Source organism: Xenia sp. Carnegie-2017, unplaced genomic scaffold (assembly GCF_021976095.1).
Source record: "Xenia sp. Carnegie-2017 unplaced genomic scaffold, XeniaSp_v1 HiC_scaffold_23, whole genome shotgun sequence".
NCBI classification, from domain to species: Eukaryota; Metazoa; Cnidaria; class Anthozoa; order Malacalcyonacea; family Xeniidae; genus Xenia; species Xenia sp. Carnegie-2017.
Window position 1 is genome coordinate 12,817,045 of NW_025813486.1, and position 21,685 is coordinate 12,838,729.

General features: G+C 33.1%; 1 protein-coding gene across 1 annotated transcript; it reads right to left on the minus strand.

Annotated features, from left to right (window-relative positions):
- Positions 1–1,233: 1,233 nt before the first annotated feature.
- LOC124449507 (organic cation transporter protein-like) lies at positions 1,234–15,412 on the minus strand. Its single transcript, XM_047000437.1, has 10 exons — positions 15,316–15,412; positions 11,647–11,998; positions 7,995–8,225; positions 6,680–6,876; positions 6,241–6,489; positions 5,486–5,620; positions 5,249–5,334; positions 4,696–4,807; positions 2,714–2,786; positions 1,234–1,781 (listed from the first exon to the last, which is right to left on the minus strand). The coding sequence occupies exons 2-10, from the start codon at positions 11,974–11,976 to the stop codon at positions 1,551–1,553; spliced, it is 1,644 nt and encodes a 547-aa protein (XP_046856393.1). The 5' UTR covers positions 11,977–11,998; positions 15,316–15,412; the 3' UTR covers positions 1,234–1,550.
- Positions 15,413–21,685: the final 6,273 nt, after the last annotated feature.

Genomic DNA, 21,685 nt, shown 5'->3' on the forward strand with positions numbered 1-21,685 from the left:
ACACAAGAAAACGAAATTAAGGGTAAAAAAATTGTATTTACGTCAGTTGTCTCGATGATAATTCATTCAGGATGGTAGGATGAGTAATCATCAAAATAAAGCTAATTTGAAAACGACCTAATTCTGTCGACAAAGGAGCAGATATTAAGATTGATAAATAGCACCATCCTTGTTTTTACAGAAAGCACAGACATGCAATTCTGTAGACTACAAACTTTAGCATCTGTGTGTGCCTTAGCACAGAATTACTTGACAGAAGCTGTTTGCCCATTGCTAAGTCACACTCTATTGCGTGATTTTGCCAACACAATTATCTTTTCAATGCATTATTTCATTATTATACATCCTGTATTCTGGGTATGACGTAAAAATTTTCGTAGTCTATTTACCAAACAATTTCTTGTTCTCCATATGCAAACTATTATATCATGCACTTCGTTATTTATTTAATATTGCTATAGAGCAATGCCAAAGAAAGTAAATCTTACTAAAAGAAACTTAACGCACGTTTATAAATGTAATCTTCATAGAAAACGCAGTTCTTTTAGAATAAGTGCATGCAAAGAAGGGGGGCTAGTTTTTGTTTGATTTTGTTAAATATATATATAGTTTGTCATAATATGTAATCATCTAATTAAAAACAAGCATGCATGGTATGCTGACTTAACACATTAAATATTAAGCTTGATTTTTATGTGGCAAGCGTCACTTCCGGCGAAATGGTCCGCTTTGATTGGCTCAGAAACATCGACCACGGTCCAAAACGCGTAATTTTACAGTCAATGTAAACAAACTTCGTAATGCAAACAGCAAAACGTAAAATAAACGAAACACTTGGAAAATGGTTTAATTATGCAGACAATTTGGAACGATTTATTTTTTATGGACAAAAACTAAAAAAGTGAAAGCCAACCCGTACAAAACACCAAGAACGAGAAAACAAAAAAATTTCGTTTTAAGTCAAATAATGCCATGTAATAAACCTTTTAGTAACCCTGCTTTTTCGGTCTTTAGTGAGAAATATCGGACCTCTTTCTTTTTGTACATACCTTGCTTACGGGCTCGATCTGTACAAAAAAACTTCGATTACTTTTCGTAAACTCTCGCGCTTGGTTATTAAGGGCTTATTAATAAACGCACGTAGTGGAAGACCCAGGATACCACTCATTTTGAATTCAAAGTACTACTAGAACAACGTTGCTCAAAATTAAAGACGAAAAACACAAATAGGAATAATTGTAAAATATTGTAATTTGAATATACATTTGTAAAAATGTGCTTTGACCTACTCTTCACTCACCACTGTATTGCACCCGTGGAAGTTTTCATTTTATAGGTGCTAAAACTATTGATCAAATTTGCAAATAAAAGTGTACAATGAGCAGTTTTCAAAAGCATTTTGTTACAAAATAAAAGTTTGTTAGTAGAATTTAGATAACAATTATTGATTATGTTGTAAGCCTTTTATAAAAAATCTTGTATTGAGGACAGTATGTAAGGTACATGCATGCTTATATTTTGGTAAACAGCTAGGCCTATCTCAATTGCCATTAATTCTTAGCATTTTTGTTTAGTGGTTTGAGTTCCACGTCTTTTGATTCTTCATTCTCAATACAAGCTTTGTCTTGTTTCTTTCGTTTAGCGACTTGCTTTTCTGCGTCCTTCATGCACTCGGGCAAATGTACATTAAAAGTTTCAGGCAACCAGCACACAAGAATTCCACATATCAACACGAGACAGCCAAACGTCAACATAGACATCACATCACTGGTGTAAGTTCCCTGAATAAAATATTGAGAAAGTTAAGTTAAATTATCTTCGTGCTAACAACAGTGTTCACAATAAATTTCTATAAAAAAAAGTTTAATATAAAAAGCCTTATAGCTACAAGTAGGATTGCAAGTTTTACAGGGGAATTGTTCTGCAAATAATTGAAAATAGAGAAAACATCACTCTTATGAGACCATTGAACAATCACCTGCATAAATGTATTCATTGCCTCATTCAAAGGAGAAAATAACCACAGCTTACACAGTTTACAATAACCCGTAGAATTCGGGAAATAACACGATGCAAGAAAATTTTATAATATATCAAATCTGTTTTCAAACTATTTGTATGCAGTATAATAAAATGTTATTTTTTTAGTTTGACTGTAGATATATATAAAATACGAAAGATTAAAAGCCCAGTTTGTTTGAAGTGGGCTTCTTAAAACTTTGCAAATACGTGCAAAACAAGAAATTTAAGCAACATAATCTGATTTGCCTCAGATCTACTGTTACATTCATCAATGGTTTTTAAAAAAGTAATTTTAGTAGCACTTTTGAGAGCACTTTTTTATCAAATATCACTTACAAAGATGCTTATCATGCAATGAAAATTACCTATGTTGCTGTTGATCATATTCATGGCTAAATATCATCATTATATACATGTGTGCAAGGAATGATAAATTACAGACAGAAAAACCAAAAAACCTGGATGTGTTTTAAAAGATTGATATTGGTGAAAAAATCTTTCCTAATATTATAAATGCATGCAAGTCTTTCCTATTTAGTCGCCTTAAAAATAAAAATACAAAACGTCTAACATAAAATCGGTGCAGATACTAAATTTTATTGTCGGTCGTGATCTAAGAACACTTAAAACTTTCTAACATCGAGGTATTCCAACTTGTTAGATAAGTAAAGAGAGTACACAAAATACTAACCAAAAGCAAAATTTGAGGAGCAGCAATGCTACCAACTCTAGCCCAGAATATTCCAACTCCAAGACCAAGGTTTCTGTGAGAATGCAAAATTTTGTTAAATGTTTCAAAGCATAATAATTTAATAATTATTGACTGAAACCGAGGGAACTAGAGTGTCTAATTGATAGTCGACAAAACACGTTGTTTTTCGAGATTTCAGTCACAAAGTGTTTTATTGTACATTTTTAATAAAAAAAATGACAACAAATAAAAAAATACTCGGAAAATTTCTCTGTTCATTTTCGAACATTGTCAACTGCTTGCCAAAGTATGGGTAAGGTAGCATTTTCACTTTATTTTCACCTAAGAGACGGGATTTTTTTTATTTTCATCCTAAATTAACGTATTATCTCACTCTCAAGCAAATTGCAAAGAAACGGCTTATTTTTTTTACTTTTACGTGACACACTTTCTGCCAATGAAAAAGTGGCCAAACGAACTTTGACAATCAGCAAATAATAGCAGAATTTGTTGATATGCTGCAGTGCTTGTGAAATTCAAAATTTTTTAAAAATAGATTGTTTTGTCAATGATCGGAATTGACCAAATTTGATAATTGCATAGCGCATTATTATTATTATCATTATTTACCAAAGACTATTTAACAATTAATACAAAAAGAATATGCAATAATTCGTTTGTTGAAATAGGTTACTAAATTTCGCCTTTTATATCTTCAGTGATTAATTAATCTAATCAAACTTTCACAAATGTTACATTTCCGTTCATCCAAATGAGTTTTTTAAAGTTCTATTATTGTATCGCACCATGCGTGTTATTGAAGAGTTATTTGTAAGGAAAGAGTGTAATTGTTTGCAATGAACAAAAACAGACAAAAGTACTTTGAAGGAAAGAATAAAAAAGCTTGTAACGACATTTAAAGGAAATTTAACTATGACTTTAACTATTTGTCATCAAATCATTCTAATATGGAGATCACTAAACAAAAATAAAAAGTACTGCTGTAAAATACTTATGTTGCTCCCTGTAGATGAAAGCCGAGATGGGGGGAGGGGATTAAAAATCTATATCGTTGAAACGAAGTATAACAACACTACTCTGAATAGTGTATTTGTCATGATGAATGACGTACAAAAATTCTTTAAAACAAAAATAATGATATAGCTATGAAAATAAATGACACAGTAAATAACAGCAAAATTCTCATCAAGTGTCACGTACGTCTACTCACTTGTATTGATAATAAGAACAGTGAAGAATGGGGAGGGGAAGATTGAAACAGAGACAAGTTAAAGACACAATAGTTTTGACGGCAGAGCATGCAGTTAGTGAACTTAATTAATACGTAATCCATGATGCTTGTTTGGAATAATGAGAAAATCTTTTAACAATTCTAAAATTGTCATATGAGTAAGAGTCAGCACATTAAAAATGTGTTACTCAAATATATTTACAAATGGCAGTCATAAAAAATTAAATCACAATTTTTACAATCACGCCTTGGTTATTATTGGGAAAGAGTATTTTTATTTCTAAACAGAATAGGATACATATGCTGTTTCATTTTATCACTTAACCTTAGTATTAGAGAATTTCTACCTATACATAGCGAGCATGACACTCACATTTATATTTACAGAAACGTTACAAGACATTTTTTCACACAGGAATTTTTTGGATGGGTGGCAAAACAGGTTTTTTGAAAATTTAATAAAGACATTGCTTACGAAACACAAATTCACTGCTATTGGTTTCTCTCTCAGTTCATGATATAGTAATTCAGACCAATAGTTTTGCTTGTAACCACAAAATCACAACCAAGTCTCCGCTTAGCGATGACATCATAATTTATATCAACATCATGCACATGCACATTACCAAATTATGAAATCTAGACAAACAAGTGCTTTCGCTACGTGAAGTACATTGTGCTAATCTTTACACTGCGTTAATAGTGAGATTTCGTAAAAGTATTTACTAACCTCATGGGTGTTGGATATAGTTCTGACGTAAATACGAATATGATGGAAAAGATTCCTGTCAAAAACATTCTTCCGATTAATGCCATGATGGTCACTAACACATGAATTCTTGCTAGAGTATAATAAAAAAAATATTATTTAGAAGTAGATTCATGGAAATTGGCTTCTTAAAATTAAAAACTCTAATAAATTTCTCCTTTGGATTTCTGTTGTTTGACTTTTTTTCGCATTTATTTCAAGAATGCTGTCATTTAGCTAAAACACTCAAAATAATGCCTCAACAGCATGTTTTTTAGTTAATTTGAGGAGGTTGATTTAAAAAAACTTTTTAGATGAAATTGATATTTGAAAAATATCGCAATCTAACTTTTCAAAAATCTAAACCGTATCTTTGACACCATTTGTCCTACCTTATTTTTTAGAATTTTCTTACCTTGTTGCTTATATATTTAATATTTCTCTTCTCAACAATTTTTTGACACTACTTTACTTTAATTTTATCCATGGATAATCAAAACTAAAGTCATAACTTTTTAAGGTAAACGTCACTTACAATTTGATTTTGGTATCACTCCAGCAATAATAAGTAGAATGCCTCCAATTAGACAGTAAACAGAGAGTGGGCGACGTCGTCCGAAACTTAGAAAAAAGGTAATTATACTCCTTAGCTTGAAATGTTGATTTCATTAAACAATTGATGCAAATTTCTAAACATTTGCAATTTTTTTATACTTTTATGGCTTACTTTGGATATTTTAAAATAAAAGTATACATGCTTACAAATATTTACCGTTTAGATATACTGATCGTGACGATGACGATGAAAATCTCCAGTACAGCGCTGATAAAGTAATTGAGGTATTTACTTCCCGCCAGATTAGAGATATTAAGAGTGAGACCGTAGTAACCAAGAGAGGTGGAAAACCTGAGTATAGATAATAACAGCATAGATGACTTAATATTCATGTGTTAAACTCCTTGTGAAACACATAATTTAAGTATCAAACGAATTTGAAACTCATAAACAAAGTAAACAAAGCGTAAAATTGAAGCAACAGTATCTCGTGTATGTTACTGCAAATACACAATAATAATATCACTTTATGTCATTTATTTGAAAAATGCCAAAATAAGTGACATAGGGTGAAATTATTATTATGCACTTGCAAACGATAACAAAAAAAAGAAACGACTAAAACACGAGTATAGGCTTAAAAAATATAGCTGCCAAATTAAGAAAGTTATTAAATTTTTAATCAAAATTTAAACGTCGAACGTAATATGCACAATCCATTGAAAACAAAAGATAACTACGAATTAAATCTACATATAAATTTCGATGCTTTGACACTGGCCTTAGATATTGCTATTCCTGAATGAATTTTCATGTCCTGCATGGGTTTGAAATGCGCAAACATTTCCCTGTACTTCCATCCGAATTCATAAAGTAATTATTTAGAAGAAGAATTTTCACAAAAAACATAACACAAGACATTGTCATAAAATGTAAAAGACTTTAAAATTATTGTGAGTTAAAATGCTTACCACACAACCATCAATATCAAAGTTCGTCTTCGTAGAACATTGGACTTGAGCAAGTTAAAAACAAATGTAATTTTTTGTTGTTCAGTTTCATCTTCTGATTGTTGTTTATCTTTTACTTCATTTATGGTCCCTTGCATAAGTGTCGTTGGCACAGGAATATTGTTAAATTTACTTATTTTGTGAACAACGTTTTCTGCTTTGTCAAAACATTGATTTATCAACAACCAACGAATTGACTCAGGTAAAAACCTAAGAGAAATTTTTGCACATGATGATGATAAATGATTTAAATCTAATTCATCTTACATGATCAGTGTAAAAAGATGGAAAATGAGCTCAAGTTATAAGGTTTTCAAACGTTCTATTTCGTATCAAATTAATGATAATGACATTTTAAATGAAAAATGAGCTTTGTTACAGCCTTCTGCAGTATACATACCAAAATTGGCCAATTTGAAGGAGACACACTGTTGTAGAAAGCAATTGTATGTAACGCCAATCTTTAATTAGATACGAAAATAATGAAAACAACATCATTCCTATGGCCCACGGAAATCCAACACCAAATCCACTGTATGTACGATACCGAGTTGAGGTTATTTCAATCATTCTCGTAAAACTCACAATTTGTACACCCTGCGCAAAAATTTAATAATTCATTACTGAAATATTAAAAACAATCTGTCAAAAAAACACGAGGCTTGACATGCTTATCTTGATTTTTTCTTACTAAATTCAATACCAATCTAAAATTAATCAAAAACAAATGCAATCTTTTTTTTTGATAAATGTATTGATTGATACTTTCAATTTCATAAACTTCCCACGCGCTTACTGGAGACTCAAGACGTATATGACTTATAGTTTAAGAGCAAAATGAGTGCTATTTGTTCTATCAAAACTATACTGAACTTCTATGTAATTTGACAGCAGAACATAGTTCGATAGAACACGTGCGCCCAAAAATGTCATCGCACAATTCTTTACATGAGTAAGTGACTCGAAACAAAGCGAAAAATAAGAGTTTGGGATCAAAATTAAACAATAGACATAAGCTAAATATTTAGCGGTAAGCTTGTGAAATATTTCATTAATTTTGATTATGCCATGTATATAGTGAGCAGTCCATTTATGATGATTACACTGAATAAAATGTGACAAAATAAGTAAAATGTAACTTTTGAATCTAAATTAACATATTACATGTTTGTAAATGTAGATCGTCCAGGTTGGTATAGTCCTGAGAAAGACTCTTTTTGTTGTTTTTGACTAATCAACAGCAAAAGTAAGTCAACAACAAAAAAAACAGTATTTCTCAGGACTATACCAACCTGGACGATCTACATTTACAAACATGTAACGATACTTCCGGGTTCAAACCATTTACTTTATTAACATATTAGTTACAAAATCCAGTTATTCTATAACATAAAATGTTCCATATGGTTATCTATTTCTCAGAAAGTTAGCAAGCTCAATTTCATTCAATAGTTTTTGTATATTTGAGTAAAAGGAGGAGAACAGCAAACTCTCTAAATGGAAATTACTCATTACAATTGAATAAAATGCTATAAAACCCCTATAATGACAGAATATATGAATATGTTTCCTCCCAATTATCGCAGGATTGACGCCCGTGCCCCCTAGTTTACCTAAATATCCGACTGCGTCTCAATTTCGTCTGCATGACTAAATTTAGTTATACCATGTTTAAAACATATATCTGTATTGCAACCATGCAATTAAAATCTTACCTGGATAAGAAATCCTAATAGCAACCGCAGAGCAACAAAAACAGCAAAGTTCTTCGTAAATAAAAGTGGCAAACCAACAAAAAACGGAGTTGTCATTGTGCATAGAAAAACTGGTCTTCTTCCAAACTTGTCAGAAAGCAAACCAAAAGTCAAACTACCCAACATTACTCCAACAAAATACAATGTTATTGAGAGGCTTGCTTTGTAAGCATTACCACAGACCAGATCCCACTGAAAAGAAAAGAAAAGAATAGTAACCTACAAAAGTACATACCGTTTTAATAACATGATAAGGCAAGTTTATCATATGTGTTGTTTGAGAGAGAAGCAAGAAAATAAATCGGGATATTGATTCCGCAGTTAAACGTTCTCAAGTGAACTACTTTTGTAAAATGTACAAAATCCAAGAACTGCCAACTGTAATTGCAAACGATTCTTTAAAAATACCAACTTTCTCTCTTTTGTTCCAGGGCTACCGGTGTGAGAGACTAAACTCTAAACATAGATCGTTATTATACAGGCGCGGATCCGGACCGTGGCGAAAGTGGCTCTAGCCACGATCAGAATTTTCAAACTTTTGAGATTACATTTTATGAATAAGATGAGTAATTTTGCTGTAAATACTTGAAATACAGCAAAATTGACCAAAAATGTGTCTTTAATGAAATAATTAGACTTTATTTTTCATAATTTGCTGTCTTTTTAATATGGTTTTTGAAAAAAGCACAAAAACACAAAAATAAACATCTTGCTTATTAGTAAAACTATGCAGTTAAACGCTAAATATAGTAATCTTCAGTCACGGTGCTGGGATGCAAACCAATCACAGGGCGATATATAGTCATGTGAGCCACCGTGAGCCACGGTCGATGCATTTTGATTGCGTAATGCAAGTGATCAACAATAAACTTCAAATCCTCGATACTCATCTACTTCACCAGATTATAAAATCACAACCCAAAAGCTATTGCTACTTCTGTTCACTGTTTGATAGAAGAATGGAAAAAGATTGGCGTTATTGGAAAGTCATGGGAAACTTTCTAATTTCAAATAGAAGTTTTAAGCAAAAATATTTTAGTGTCTCTTATATCAACAATGTGATTGAGAGGAGGAAATAACCAGCGAAGAAAGGCTATGCTGTACAAGCTCCATTAGTGATATCATACTGCAAACATCAGAAACTTATAAACTACAGCTCTTATTGAAATTTTGAAAGATCCAGACGTAATGTCCCTGTTTGGTAAGAATGTTTAAACCGCATATATTAAATTTGCTTTTACAGCTGGGACTAAAAAATTAAACGTCGTGTATATTCATCCGACATCTAGTTTTACTTTTCGCGTATACATGTTGCCTATTTTATAAAATTACTTTTTACATGCTTTTTGACACGCTTATCGATGTTTGTGAAGTTTAGTGGTAAGAGCAATGTGAATGAAGCCTAGTTATACGAGTTCGAAACCCACCCCTACAGATCAGATTTGGTCGAATTATTCAATAATTTTGTCGTTCTCAAAATCGACTTAATCTTTCATTTTTTTCAACCAAAACATAAAAATATAACAATGATTATGGTAAGGGTAAGGGTTAGGGTCAGGGTTTGGGTTTGGGTCAGGTTTATTTAAGTTTTTAAGACATAAATAGTTATGTCGGAAGAATAGCGTTTGAACATTGAGTTCTGATGTCAGATGAATATCCACGGCGAACAATCAATATAAGTACCAATTGGCAATTTTTTTCTATATCCATCTAGTAGCATGTGCAATGTTTGTAATACATAAACTTTTTCTAAAATTGTTATTATTTGGAAACAGTGTTCTGCTCATTAATTTATTGTTGAATGTGAAATGAAATATTTTGCTTTATTATTAAGTCCTATGTTGTGACTAATCTTTCATTAAAATTTAAATTCATAGTGTTTTTATCTATACTGTATTCTACCTGCAATTTACCTCCACACTTCTTCATGCCAACGAACTTCATGCAGAGGTTTCATTGCATTATATGTTAACCTACTGCTAATGAAGCTGCTATTTAAATAACTGGCCCCTAGTTGAAGGGGACGAACCAAAATATTCATGTTGTCATGAATCATTATGTCAATCAAATCCTCAGAGTCATACTTTGTTGCTCGTCTAAACAACTCCATGACTTATGGTCTCAAATTCAGCTGCCTGTAATATTAATAATATAACTATGATTGTCAATGCTCAATTTTTTCATAACCAAATTTACAGCATTGATTTTGGTTATCCTGTTGAATATTATTATGATTTTTTTAGTCAAATAGTAGTCATTTTGTAAAACATTTTAAGAACATGCAAAAAAAGAAAAGGGCATTTTGGAAAGGAAATATCTTCAGGTAGCTATTTTGTTAAATCTCACTCAAGGAAAATTCTTTTCCAGGTATAGTATAATTTGAGTTGTTTTTTTTTTCAAAGATAAGGACAAAGTTACTTTGCAGCGCAGGGAAGCTGACATTCTACTCAAACATTTATTTACAAATAATAACAAAATATTCACAAAATAGAAATTCAGGCCCAAATACTAAATGCTTTTTTGTACCTTAGCTAGTGTGAATGGTCTATTCAGTGCATGTTCTGTTACATTTTCCTGGAAAGGGAGTCTGTATGCGCACTTCAGATACCTCATAAGTCTTGAACTGTCCAAGATTACAAGTTAAATTCGACTTATTATTATATCATTCAGTACAAGCAACTAGAGTGTCCAGTTCACTTAAAATTCCCTTCGCCTGTGACATAAATGATGCAGCTAACTCCTGACTCCTTTGAATGTTATTATAAATTTCTATAAAAATTACTGCAGTTTTAATAAAAGTGGATAAATTATACATTTTCAATTATATCCTTGATATTCACACTTGTCTCAGTCCACAATAATTCATTGTGCTTAGTCTACTACCTACTTAATCTTGTTATATGATACTGTAGGAAAATTTGGATTACTTCTCTAAATGTTTAGATACACTTTGCATTTATCCAAGAGATTATCTTAATGGCAGTCCGTATGTAAGTTTTGCTGTGATGCGATTCTCTTGTTTTGGACTTTAAAACTTATTGAGGCTTACAGAAGTAACAACATTTCCGATTCTCCAACTAAAATATTTTTGTAAAGAAATATTTACCGTACCCCCTCCCCCGAACATCCGTAATTTTGAAGTGCGATAGTGTCAGGGTTTCAGCTGGATCTGCGCCTGGTTATATATTTCAGAGTTTTGTTTCTATCTATAGGCTACGCCACTTCTTTACCATTTGAACCAATGTTGAAATTCAAAACTATATTTTTGTAGTGCTTATTATTATCAAAACGTGCAGAAAAAAATCAATTGTCGCAAAAAGCTAGTAATTAAATCTTAATTCTTGAACTTAAAAATAAAAATCTCCAAAACTACTTTTTATAATAAAAATCGTAAAAGAATCCCAGCATTTTTCATAAAAGCCCGAGATCTTTGGATAAAATCCCAAAGTTGACAACGCCAATATTTATTTGCATGTTGTAAAAATTTGTATCAGATCAAAAGTTTTACAATAACAGTATATTTTAACGAAGTTGTGGCCTACATGTATTTTTACCGATTTCAATGCATATGAATGTAAAATGATTTCAAGTTGCAAGTATACCCTAAATATACCTCTGATATTATTGTGCTTTCGCGGTCTGGTAGCTTATATATCCAGCCATTTGGACAGGGTATTTTTTCAGTTGAATTAAAGCCGCCATAAACATGGCATCGATCATACTGCCGCTTCCCGTTCTCCAAAAACGGAAGAGAAGCCAGTGGAGTGGCGTTAGAGTTGTTATCAATTTTACACGAATAATCAGTCTTTGCTGCAAGAAAAGCCATCCCAAGATGATTCCAAGAACAATAAGTCCAATTTGTTGCGAGATAAAGATACAAAAGTACTTGAAATTTTCCTGGATTTCCCAAAGCATTTATGAGGTCATCTGTTGCCGTTTTCATGTCTGGCTAAATGTTGCTTTACCTGAATAAAGAAATATTGTTAGTGAATTAGTGTGGTGTCATAATATACTGAACAGCGCAGCCAAAGCTTTTCAATCAACGAATTATACACAAGGCATCGAGTTAAAAATCGTGGTTTACACCAATAATGAGTTTGTCTAATTTTTGCTTGCAATTTCAAGATCTCGGTTAGCAGTCATCATTATGGTAATGTGATCTCATGGTTTATCAAAAATAATATCCAAACTGATCCATAGAAATCGATATTAGTGACCTTAAGATTTAACGAGGAGCTCAGCTACAACGCGAGCGTAAATGAATTTTACACCAATGCGCATGTTCGTGCGTTGTTGAATTTTGTCGCGCTTCTACAACGCGGTCACTTTTCTTAATCCCACGTTGTCCTACATCGAAGGTGGAATTTTTCAGAAAAAAAGTTTTGAAGCAAGTATTTGAGCTTTTAATTCACCTAGTACAATTGTCTATGCAATGTGGTATGTGATTGATGTGTTGATATTTATCTGTGAGTAAAATATTTTTACATTCTTGCTTTTAGCAAGGCATGAAAATGGCAGAACAACAGTTTTCATCAGCATCAAGTGATTGCTCATCAAGACACCACGAAATTCACCGTGAGTTAAATTAATTGTTTAGCTAAATTATCATCCTGTGGCTTTCAAATTTTTCTTACTTTGTAATAACGGTTTTTGATCCCCTTTTATGTTTGCATAAAAATACTATGCAACGGGTACTCATATATCAATTTTGGCTACTATATATTTCTAAATTGTTTTAGAATCAGTTTTGTTATGAAGTGGACAACAAAGCATGATGTCGAACTGTGCAGAGAAGTTGTTGTGTCAAGACGTTTCATGCTAGAGAAAAAGCTAGTGATGTTGTTGTTGCTGAGGCTACAGCTGTAGAAAGAAGAAAAATAATGCAGACAAAGAAGAAGCAGAGGAGATAAGAAGAAAGGCTATAGAAAACCTATTCGAAACCAGAAAGCGAAAGGAAAGCGAAGAAGGCGGTACTAGAAAAAGTTAGGAAAGGAGGAGATTCTACTTTAGAGTTTCTAAAAGAAAAGGGGGAAAGAAAATTAAGAGAGGAAAGCTTAACATTGATAAGAAAGAGAATAGAAATACAAAGGCTACAATCACAAATGAGAGAGAAAGTCAACAGCAACTCGTGGAGAAACAAAATCAGTTGCTGCAAAACGTAATTGAATTGCAAAGGCAACAAAACTAGCAAATTCAAACAAATCAAATGTTACTGGTTCAACAACAGCAACAACAATCACAAGCCCTAGTAGCTCTTTTATCAAAAGTTACTGACAAATAAACTAATCATGTTTTTTTACCAAAAATTGCAGACAAAAAATATAATTTGTAATTACAATGTATGAGAAACAAGAAATACAAACATTCAGAAAAATTATGAGAAATATTTTTGAAGAGAGGGTGTCTCCAACTGAAAAAGTTACTTGTCATATTTCATTGAAGACATGTTAGAGCATTTCTGAGCAGTGATGCAACTATATACATTTTGCACACAGAACTTAAGCTAATTTTTAGATTCTTCTTAAAATCAAGGGATTTAAATTAGTTTATGTCACCAAAAACCACTCCACTGATATTCTCACAGCACTCATCAATTTATTAAATTCTTCCATTGGCATGGTTAGTGGTAGGTTTTGGTATGGTGCTTGCAAGGGAATGCGCAGAGGATATGCAGGATTTCCATAAAGGCACATAGGTTTTCCATTCCAATGAGCCAACTTTTCAAGGTCATTCAGAAGTCCTGACTCATCCAGCATGGCAGAATCATGCCTTCTTCCTTATAAAAGAAAAATAACTCAGTTTGTTTTCAAACAGAATTTGCCCTTGACATTGCATTTACCTATTGGTCCAAACATGTTTGCAATTATTCCATTTGGAAGTGTAACTGATTGACCCTATTGTGACCATTGTACACTATTCGCTGCATTTCACCTGGCCTACAAATCTGCCTTACTGTCCCATCAATGAAACCAAAGCAATTATCAAGAGCTGCTCCTTTTTGATGGACGGTTTCAGCATAAATCTTCAGATGTTCTGGGCTGAGCAATTGGTGATTCCAACAGGTTTTTTTGGCCCATACATCTCAAAAATGTAGTCAACATCATCATGCTGAGTTCTGGAACAGACCTTCCAAACTGCAGTACTAGATCACTGTATCTACATGGATAAGCAAACCAACGAAGAACAAGGCAGAGAGCTTCCAGACAAACTGTTCTTGTTCACATTTGAAACGATGACGAAACTCCTAACGCTTCAGCCAGCAAGGAATTTCGTGTTTCTCAAAACGAAAGTCTACAGCACATGTAACTTCATCAATTTCCTCCAAATTAAAAGATGAAAAGTCGCCATGTTTTAATTCTGGATTCTTTAACGAAAAACATCATACAAAAGTGCAAATTCTTCTTCGTTTATCAAAGCGGTGTCATACGCAACAGCTATAGCATTTCTTGCTTTTTGAAAGAGGCCATTTTTAAAAGTATAAGCAGTGAACTCACAAGTTCGCGTCGCAAAAGAAATCCAATCTTAATGACTTAACTAACAATGACACGCGGACGCATTCGCACCAGGCCTTGCGAGCCAACTCACGTCGTTATCACGCGCGTTGTGAAATCTTAAGGTCTCTATTATATCATGCGCAAAACTAATGTCGTTTGGGAAACATTAGATCTTGTTGCTCGTATATATTCATATTGGTAGCACTATAAAAAATCCTCATGTTTAATACTGCTTTAATAAAATGAAATTTGAGACCATCAAGTAAAACAAGGCTACTCAAATATCATGACTACAATGATATTCCATAATTTTGAAACTTTATTACAATGCGATTTGCAAAGCTTCATTCAATGCAACAGGAAATAAGCACACTGTGTTTTGCAATAAGTATAATGAACCCATTATTCTCATTTAAAAAATTGGAATAATAAAATTATTACATTAGCAACGACTTTACAATCACAAATGATAGTATTTACTACACAAATTGTGTTTGCTTTAATAACGTATGATATGTTTCTCTTTCTCTGACCAAAAGCTAATAAATCAATATAATTTTCTAGTGTAAAGATAAACGTTAGAAGATGAAAACCCATGTCGTAAAGCCCACCAGCATTTTAAAGTATTTAGTGCACTTGCAGTTGCAACTTTATTCCACATTTTCCGGTAAACAATATTTTATCGCTTTATATACAGCACACTTCACAGCACAAAAAGTATCTTTTACCAAACAAAACAAATACATCAAGTTAATATTGGCAATAAAAATGGTGTAATTACATTTTACCTGAGCTCAAAGATATAGCAGCCAATTTTGTTCCTGCGTGTTTTGGATGTGGTTGCAATTGACTGAAATACGATTCTACTTTTCAACTGTGATCATCAATCAGACCTTGCGTTATGAGCACATGCATGCTGTGTTGTCGTTACTTGCCGAATCAATTTGACGTTTTTTCTAATTATAATCATTTGGCTTTACGCCCGATTTTCACGAAAAAAATAAATCGTCAATCGTCGGAAACAAGAATTGGGGCTATAGCTAGAGCCAGTTAAAAATGGTAAAATGTAAAACATGGAATCTGGAATTTGGAATCTTTGAATCTTGGAATCTATTTTTTAAATCACAAAGTAATATTTCTATTTAAATGTTCTAAAGAGGCAAGTTGTAAAACATGGAATCCAGAATTTGGAATCTTGGAATTTTGGAATCTTGGAATTTTGGAATCTGTTTGTTTTAAATCATAAAGTAATATTTCTATTTACAAGTTCTAAAGACGCGCTCAATTTGCAAATTTGATATATTAATTCATGTAAGTTTGCCAATTTTACATGTAATGTGCTGAGGAAAAGATGATAAATTAGCGACAATAGAATTATAGAAATATATAAGAACGTTATAAGAACGAATTTTGTGAGTTGGTTTAATTCATGTGCCAGAAATTGCGCTATTGCCATACTTTCAAAAGAATGCAAGGCGTTGCATCGCGTTACTTTTCGCTAATAAGTAAAAGTATAAAATATTGCTGCAAGAAAACACAGCAAAAAGAAACGCGTGACATGTGTGACCGCACGAAAAGTTTAGTTACTAAGCTAAAACGTGATTGATCAAGATTGATCCGATTCTATTAGTGTTGCATGTTCAAATTATCATGCAGACTAAACTAATCCGATTCGAGACCAACTTGTCAAGTGGCCCAAATTAGTTCGGATCGAATTCGTTTTCGCGTCACTTGCAAGTGTTCACATTAACCCTCATACGGACTCGAATTGATTTCGAATCGATTTAAAGTGTTAGTGTGAATGGGCGTTTATACAGGCTATACCGGTAAACCACGGCGTGATTTGCTTCGACGTTTGCTGTTCATGGCAGTTAGGAGGGTTTACACATATAGATTTGTATGATATGCTTATTGATTTGAGAAATAAAAAACATGATTTAGGTGTTTCACTAAAAATATTGCTCGCAATAAGCTCAGTCAATAAACAAATTCAACCATTATTATTCACACGTTGTGTGGCCTAGATTTACAAATATTTTTTTTATTTTTTTTTTTGTCTCTGAAGATGAATACCGCTAAGGTTGTCGAAACGTCAGTTAACAACAACAGAAACAGTCCTTCTCAGGACTATACCAACCTGGACGATCGACATTTACAAACATGTAACGATACTCCCGAGTTCAAACCATTTACTTTACTAGATTTACTATAATGCTTAAAATATCTGCACGCTTAACATTTGAACAAAATGTTTTCAGCTGTTACTTGACTTTCTATATGGGTTAGGATAAAACCGTGAAGCGGAATACTGATCCGGAATTTAGAATTGGAACGGATTAGGGGATAAAACGTGGAACAGACTTGGGGATAAAACGCAGAATTTGGGATATAACTCGGTCTTCGGTATGAATCGCGGAATAAAATTAGCGAATGTTGTTGAGTTATTTTTTATGGTTTATTCTCTTCGTGAACTTCGAATTATTAAAAATGGAAACAATTACCACTAATAAAAATTATATACCTAGTATGCAGAATAAGTAAGTTTAGTTTTCAATATGAACATAATAGCCCAACATAATACTTTTAAGAAAGCCATCACAATAATCAAATAGAGAAGGATTTATTAATTACGTTTCGTCTTTAACTTAAGACATCTTTTAATCTGAAGATGTCTTAAGTTAAAGACGAATTAATAAATCCTTCTCTATTGATTATTGTGATAACTTTCTTATGTTATATATTCATATTGAAAATTCCTTTCCGCCTGGCAAATCTCTGGCCACGATTTTAAGTAAGTTTAGCATGTATATATATAAGGCTTCAACAAGCAACTCAACTCTGAATAATAACGCATAACAACGTCGTATTTTCATATTAAATAAGGTATATTGTATCACATTTTGTAACACATTCATTCGCACTGATGATGGCATAAGTTTGCCGAAACATGTCTGCAATAAAAGTTTTTATATCCCATTTTAATAGTTATACTTCGAATTCACTACAAATTTATTATCTCACTCTATTTACAAGCTAACTGATAACTGAGGCTGATTGTGTGGCTATGAAATCAAATAGTGACAGTTCTTTGCTGGCTTTAAGCCCATTAGTGAGTTCTGCCTCGTATGATTTAATAAAAGAGTGCTTCCAATAGTAAAAGTCGCATTTCAAACATTATCTATCTCTTACTTAACAACTGCCAAATACTTTACACGAACACAAACTTAATTAGAATTTGACTTTTCCTTTACTAATAGAGGCACCTTTATTAAATCGTGCCATTCAGAACTTAAATAATGTGCCTAAAGCCAACATAGAAATGTAACTATTTGATTTCACAGCCACACAATAATTCATCAAATCAATTTCCACACTTCCACACTTCCACTGAAATGATGTAACACACACATACAAAATGAGCCTCAGTTACCTTGTAAATATAGTCTTGTGATGAATTTGTAATTAATTCGAAATTTGACTATTAAAAAGTTGTCTTCTTTCCATCTCAAATATTGAGTTAAACATGAACTTTTTATTTGGAATACGTTTCATATTGTACTAAATAGAAGTAGTTTTCAACATTGTAAGATAGACATTGAACATGAAATATGATTTTTAAGTTAACTGTCATATCTCTACTTGCTGGTGTCAAAGGTTTAGGTATACCAAGGATGGCTACATAAGTAAACCAAAACACAAGTTATAAGGACTATGTCACTCTCTGTGAAAGGGCTAATTAATAAGAATACTTTAAAAATATATTTTCAAATGTATTGTGCATGTGGTTAATATTGTGAAAGACCAATAACGTACAAGTGTTTTATCTAGGGCTGCCGAAAACGGAGGTTATTTGAATTTTTTCTCAATACCGCGTTTTATCCCCCATCGCGTTCCGCTGTCGCATTCCGATTCCGCATTTCGCTTCGAATTCCGTGTTTTATCTTTACCCTTTCTATATATTAAGATTTAGTAATATCCATAAAGGAATGTCAAGAGCAACATTTGATGATTGATGTTTTGTTAATTAATAAAATAAAAATAAAATTCTTATTTCGGCTTTATTTTTGTTTTAATTCATTGTATGAACATTTGTCTTAGCGTGTTGAGTCGTTGTATCTCTCTACTCCTGTTCATATCCAAAATAATAACTGTCAGCCATTGCCAAAGGCAAAATTTAATTGTATAGAGCATATTTCTATCGTTTCACCAAACTACATTCCTGATCATCCAACCACGTATCCATTTTTCGGAGCCAAAATCAGCTGTTTTTTCGAATATCGAAGATTTGATGATCACATTGAAAACGGGCTTTGATCGCAAAGCCAATATCAGCCGTTTTTGAGTCATTGTTCAAGCTGAATTGAGAAATGATAAAAGATTAGAACTGTCACCGTCCCGACTATAAATTTCAATTTTATTAAGAGAACAGACCAAGGTCACGTATTTATTGATAAAGCCACAAAAGGTCAAGTTACGACAATATCAAGTTTATACTTATTTATGACAGCATTAAAAGTTTAAAGCTCTTGTTACGCTACACCAGCAATGACAAGTCTGCTTTAGAATATATAGCATTTTTAATAATTAGGTCATATCAATGTATAGGAACGAATACAAGTAAAACTTATTTAGCGTCTTCTGTGCATGTAAACAGAGGTACTACTAAAGTTTATGTTTGAAAACACAATTCATCATCGTTAGGAATTGACTCAAAACTATAAATGACGCTGCCTGAATGACATAAATTCATTAACTTTTGGGCATAGTTTACTTCACTTTCTAAGTCGAATCGTTCAAGTTCTCCAATAACTTTGCGTTCATTGTAGCTTTTTTACAGTTTACTGCTCTTCCCCTACATCCAAGTCTATAGCCTGTAATGTTCAAGTCAGTTTATAAAAAAAAATTTACTTGCACTTATATTACTTCCACTTTTTGCACTTCCCATTATTGTCTTTAGCTTCTTAATTAGCCTCATAGTCAGTCCGCAAGTTTGGTCGTGCCACACTATAGACTCCCACTCTATAGAACTTTTTGTGTAGCGCATATCTTATTACGCAAGTGATTAGAATAGTGGCAGCCAGTCCATTGCTTTTATGGGCTAATAGGAGGGCAGAGATTGCTAGCCGCAGGCAGTGATCTAATTAAATATGCAGCACCAATTCCCTCTGTGGAGTGAGACTACTTTATGTTTCTTTACTGTGGTCGTGTTATGTAAATTTTCTGTGTTCACTCGCTGTGAAAACAAAAGATTTCTAAAGAGATGAATAATGATAATGATCTAAAATTTAATAAGCAAGACAAAATTTGCGGGCTTGATACGCCACTGCTTTCAGGCCAAGCATTTTTATAGGTCCCAAAAAAAACGATTGAATGCAAGCATAATGAGTTTGACACAAATTATTTGTTTATCACAAACCAACATCTTTTATAAAGTCCAATCCCAATATAGTGGCGTCTTCAGGCGAAATATAGTGCGGTTCAACTTAAAGTGGTTATATTACGAATTTTAGCCCCCCCTTTTTTATTAGCTAAATTGAAAGACCTTGTTTCAGTGATTTTAAATCTGCAGTTATAATTGAAATTGGATTGGTGAAAGTGATTTTACGGACGTTCAAAGTCACGATTTTCAGCATTTTTGCGAACTTTTGATCGGTATGCTAATGACTTGTGACGTAGAAAGTTGAACACATATATCAACATGGCGTATTCTACCAGTAATCTTAATAAGAAACGCGGAGGAAAACGCTGTGTTGCTGGCGGACCTAATCAAATTAGTTGCGCCAATGATTCAAAAACAGAAGGAATGTCGATGCGTCTGTTTCCTAAAAAAGAAACAGAGCCGCAAAGACATAGAAAATGGGTAAATTTTGTGCGTAAACATAGACCGGGTTTTGAGGCTTCCTCTACCTCGTGTCTGTGTTCTGCGCATTTTGAAGATTCTTGTTTTGACCTTAATTTGAGCGTGCAAGTCAAGCTCAAAAGAAGGTTGAAGAAAGATGCTATCCCAACCATTGACGTGGCTGGGATTCCTGAACCATTACAGGACGAAATAACCGATCGAAAGCGCAGACAAGCAAATTTACGCTTGTTTATGTTAATTTTTCTTTTGTCATATAAATTCGATATAAGTTTTGTAGATTATTCGACATACTCTCCATAAGCCATCGCTGAAGGAAACATGTTCTCTCGATGAGGAAGTACCATCTACTAGTGATGGAGCTGAGCATGTTGAAGTATGCACTGGGGAAGCAAACGATTCGCCATTTGAAGAAGAACTACATGCAGTTGGTGAAGATCCTTGTGAATCCCAGTCTCCATGTAAATCGTGCCATCGTCTTAAGAAAAAACTTACATCTTTACAAAAGACTTTAAACTGGTATAAAAATGTACTAAATGCAAAGCTCCAATAAAAGGACATCCTCGAGGTCAATGCTCCACTGAAAAGAATAAATTGAAGTTGGTAGATGATAGGGCAGTGGTCAGACATTGCTTGGAGCCTGTCTGGAATGGAGAAGTAAGGCACCTCCTTCCCACCACCAGCCTGAGGGTTCACCTTAGGCAAGTGATAGTACCCTCTAGCCTCCCTATCTGGGCACTGATATACGCACCTTTCCTGATGATTACAGTATTAATATAACATTGAATGGTATGTATACTTGTCAGATTGAAGATGACTATCTCACTCGATTGTGCAACTAATTAATTTTCATGAATAATTTTTTTTACTGTAGTTTAATGCTGAACATGCCCTTTGCGGATGCAGTGCACTCAAGTGTGAAGACCTTATAAGATAAGTTCATGTGGCTTGCTATTTTCCATTTTTACATTTATGCTATGATTTAATTCCATATAATTTTTCTTTTGTCTTTTTTCCCAGACTGACATTGAAGAAAAGATTTTCTTTACCATATAGTACATCCATGTATCTCCTATTTGGTTTTCATCTAGGCATATTTCCCGACCATTCTAAACTCAGCAAAGAAGGCCAACAGTCTCTACAGTGCACAAGTTAAAAGACCTTTCCATCATCACCCTCTGATGGTATGTAACCTTTTGTGTTACCACTTGGATATGCTCTCCGAATAAAGTGGTAAACACAAGCAGTTAAAGGCCGAGTATTCTCCCATCCCATAGACCCACAAAACCATCGCATCAACC

What these genes read in the sequence shown, in the direction of transcription:
- LOC124449507 (XM_047000437.1), bottom strand. Translation starts at nt 11,976, where the DNA reads ATGAAAACGGCAACAGATGACCTCATAAATGCTTTGGGAAATCCAGGA. An exon ending in TATTAGGATTTCTTATCCAG is followed by an intron (nt 6,877 to 7,994) that starts GTAAGATTTTAA and finishes ATTTTTGCGCAG; the next exon opens with GGTGTACAAATTGTGAGTTT. An exon ending in CTATATCCAACACCCATGAG is followed by an intron (nt 2,787 to 4,695) that starts GTTAGTAAATAC and finishes GCATTCTCACAG; the next exon opens with AAACCTTGGTCTTGGAGTTG.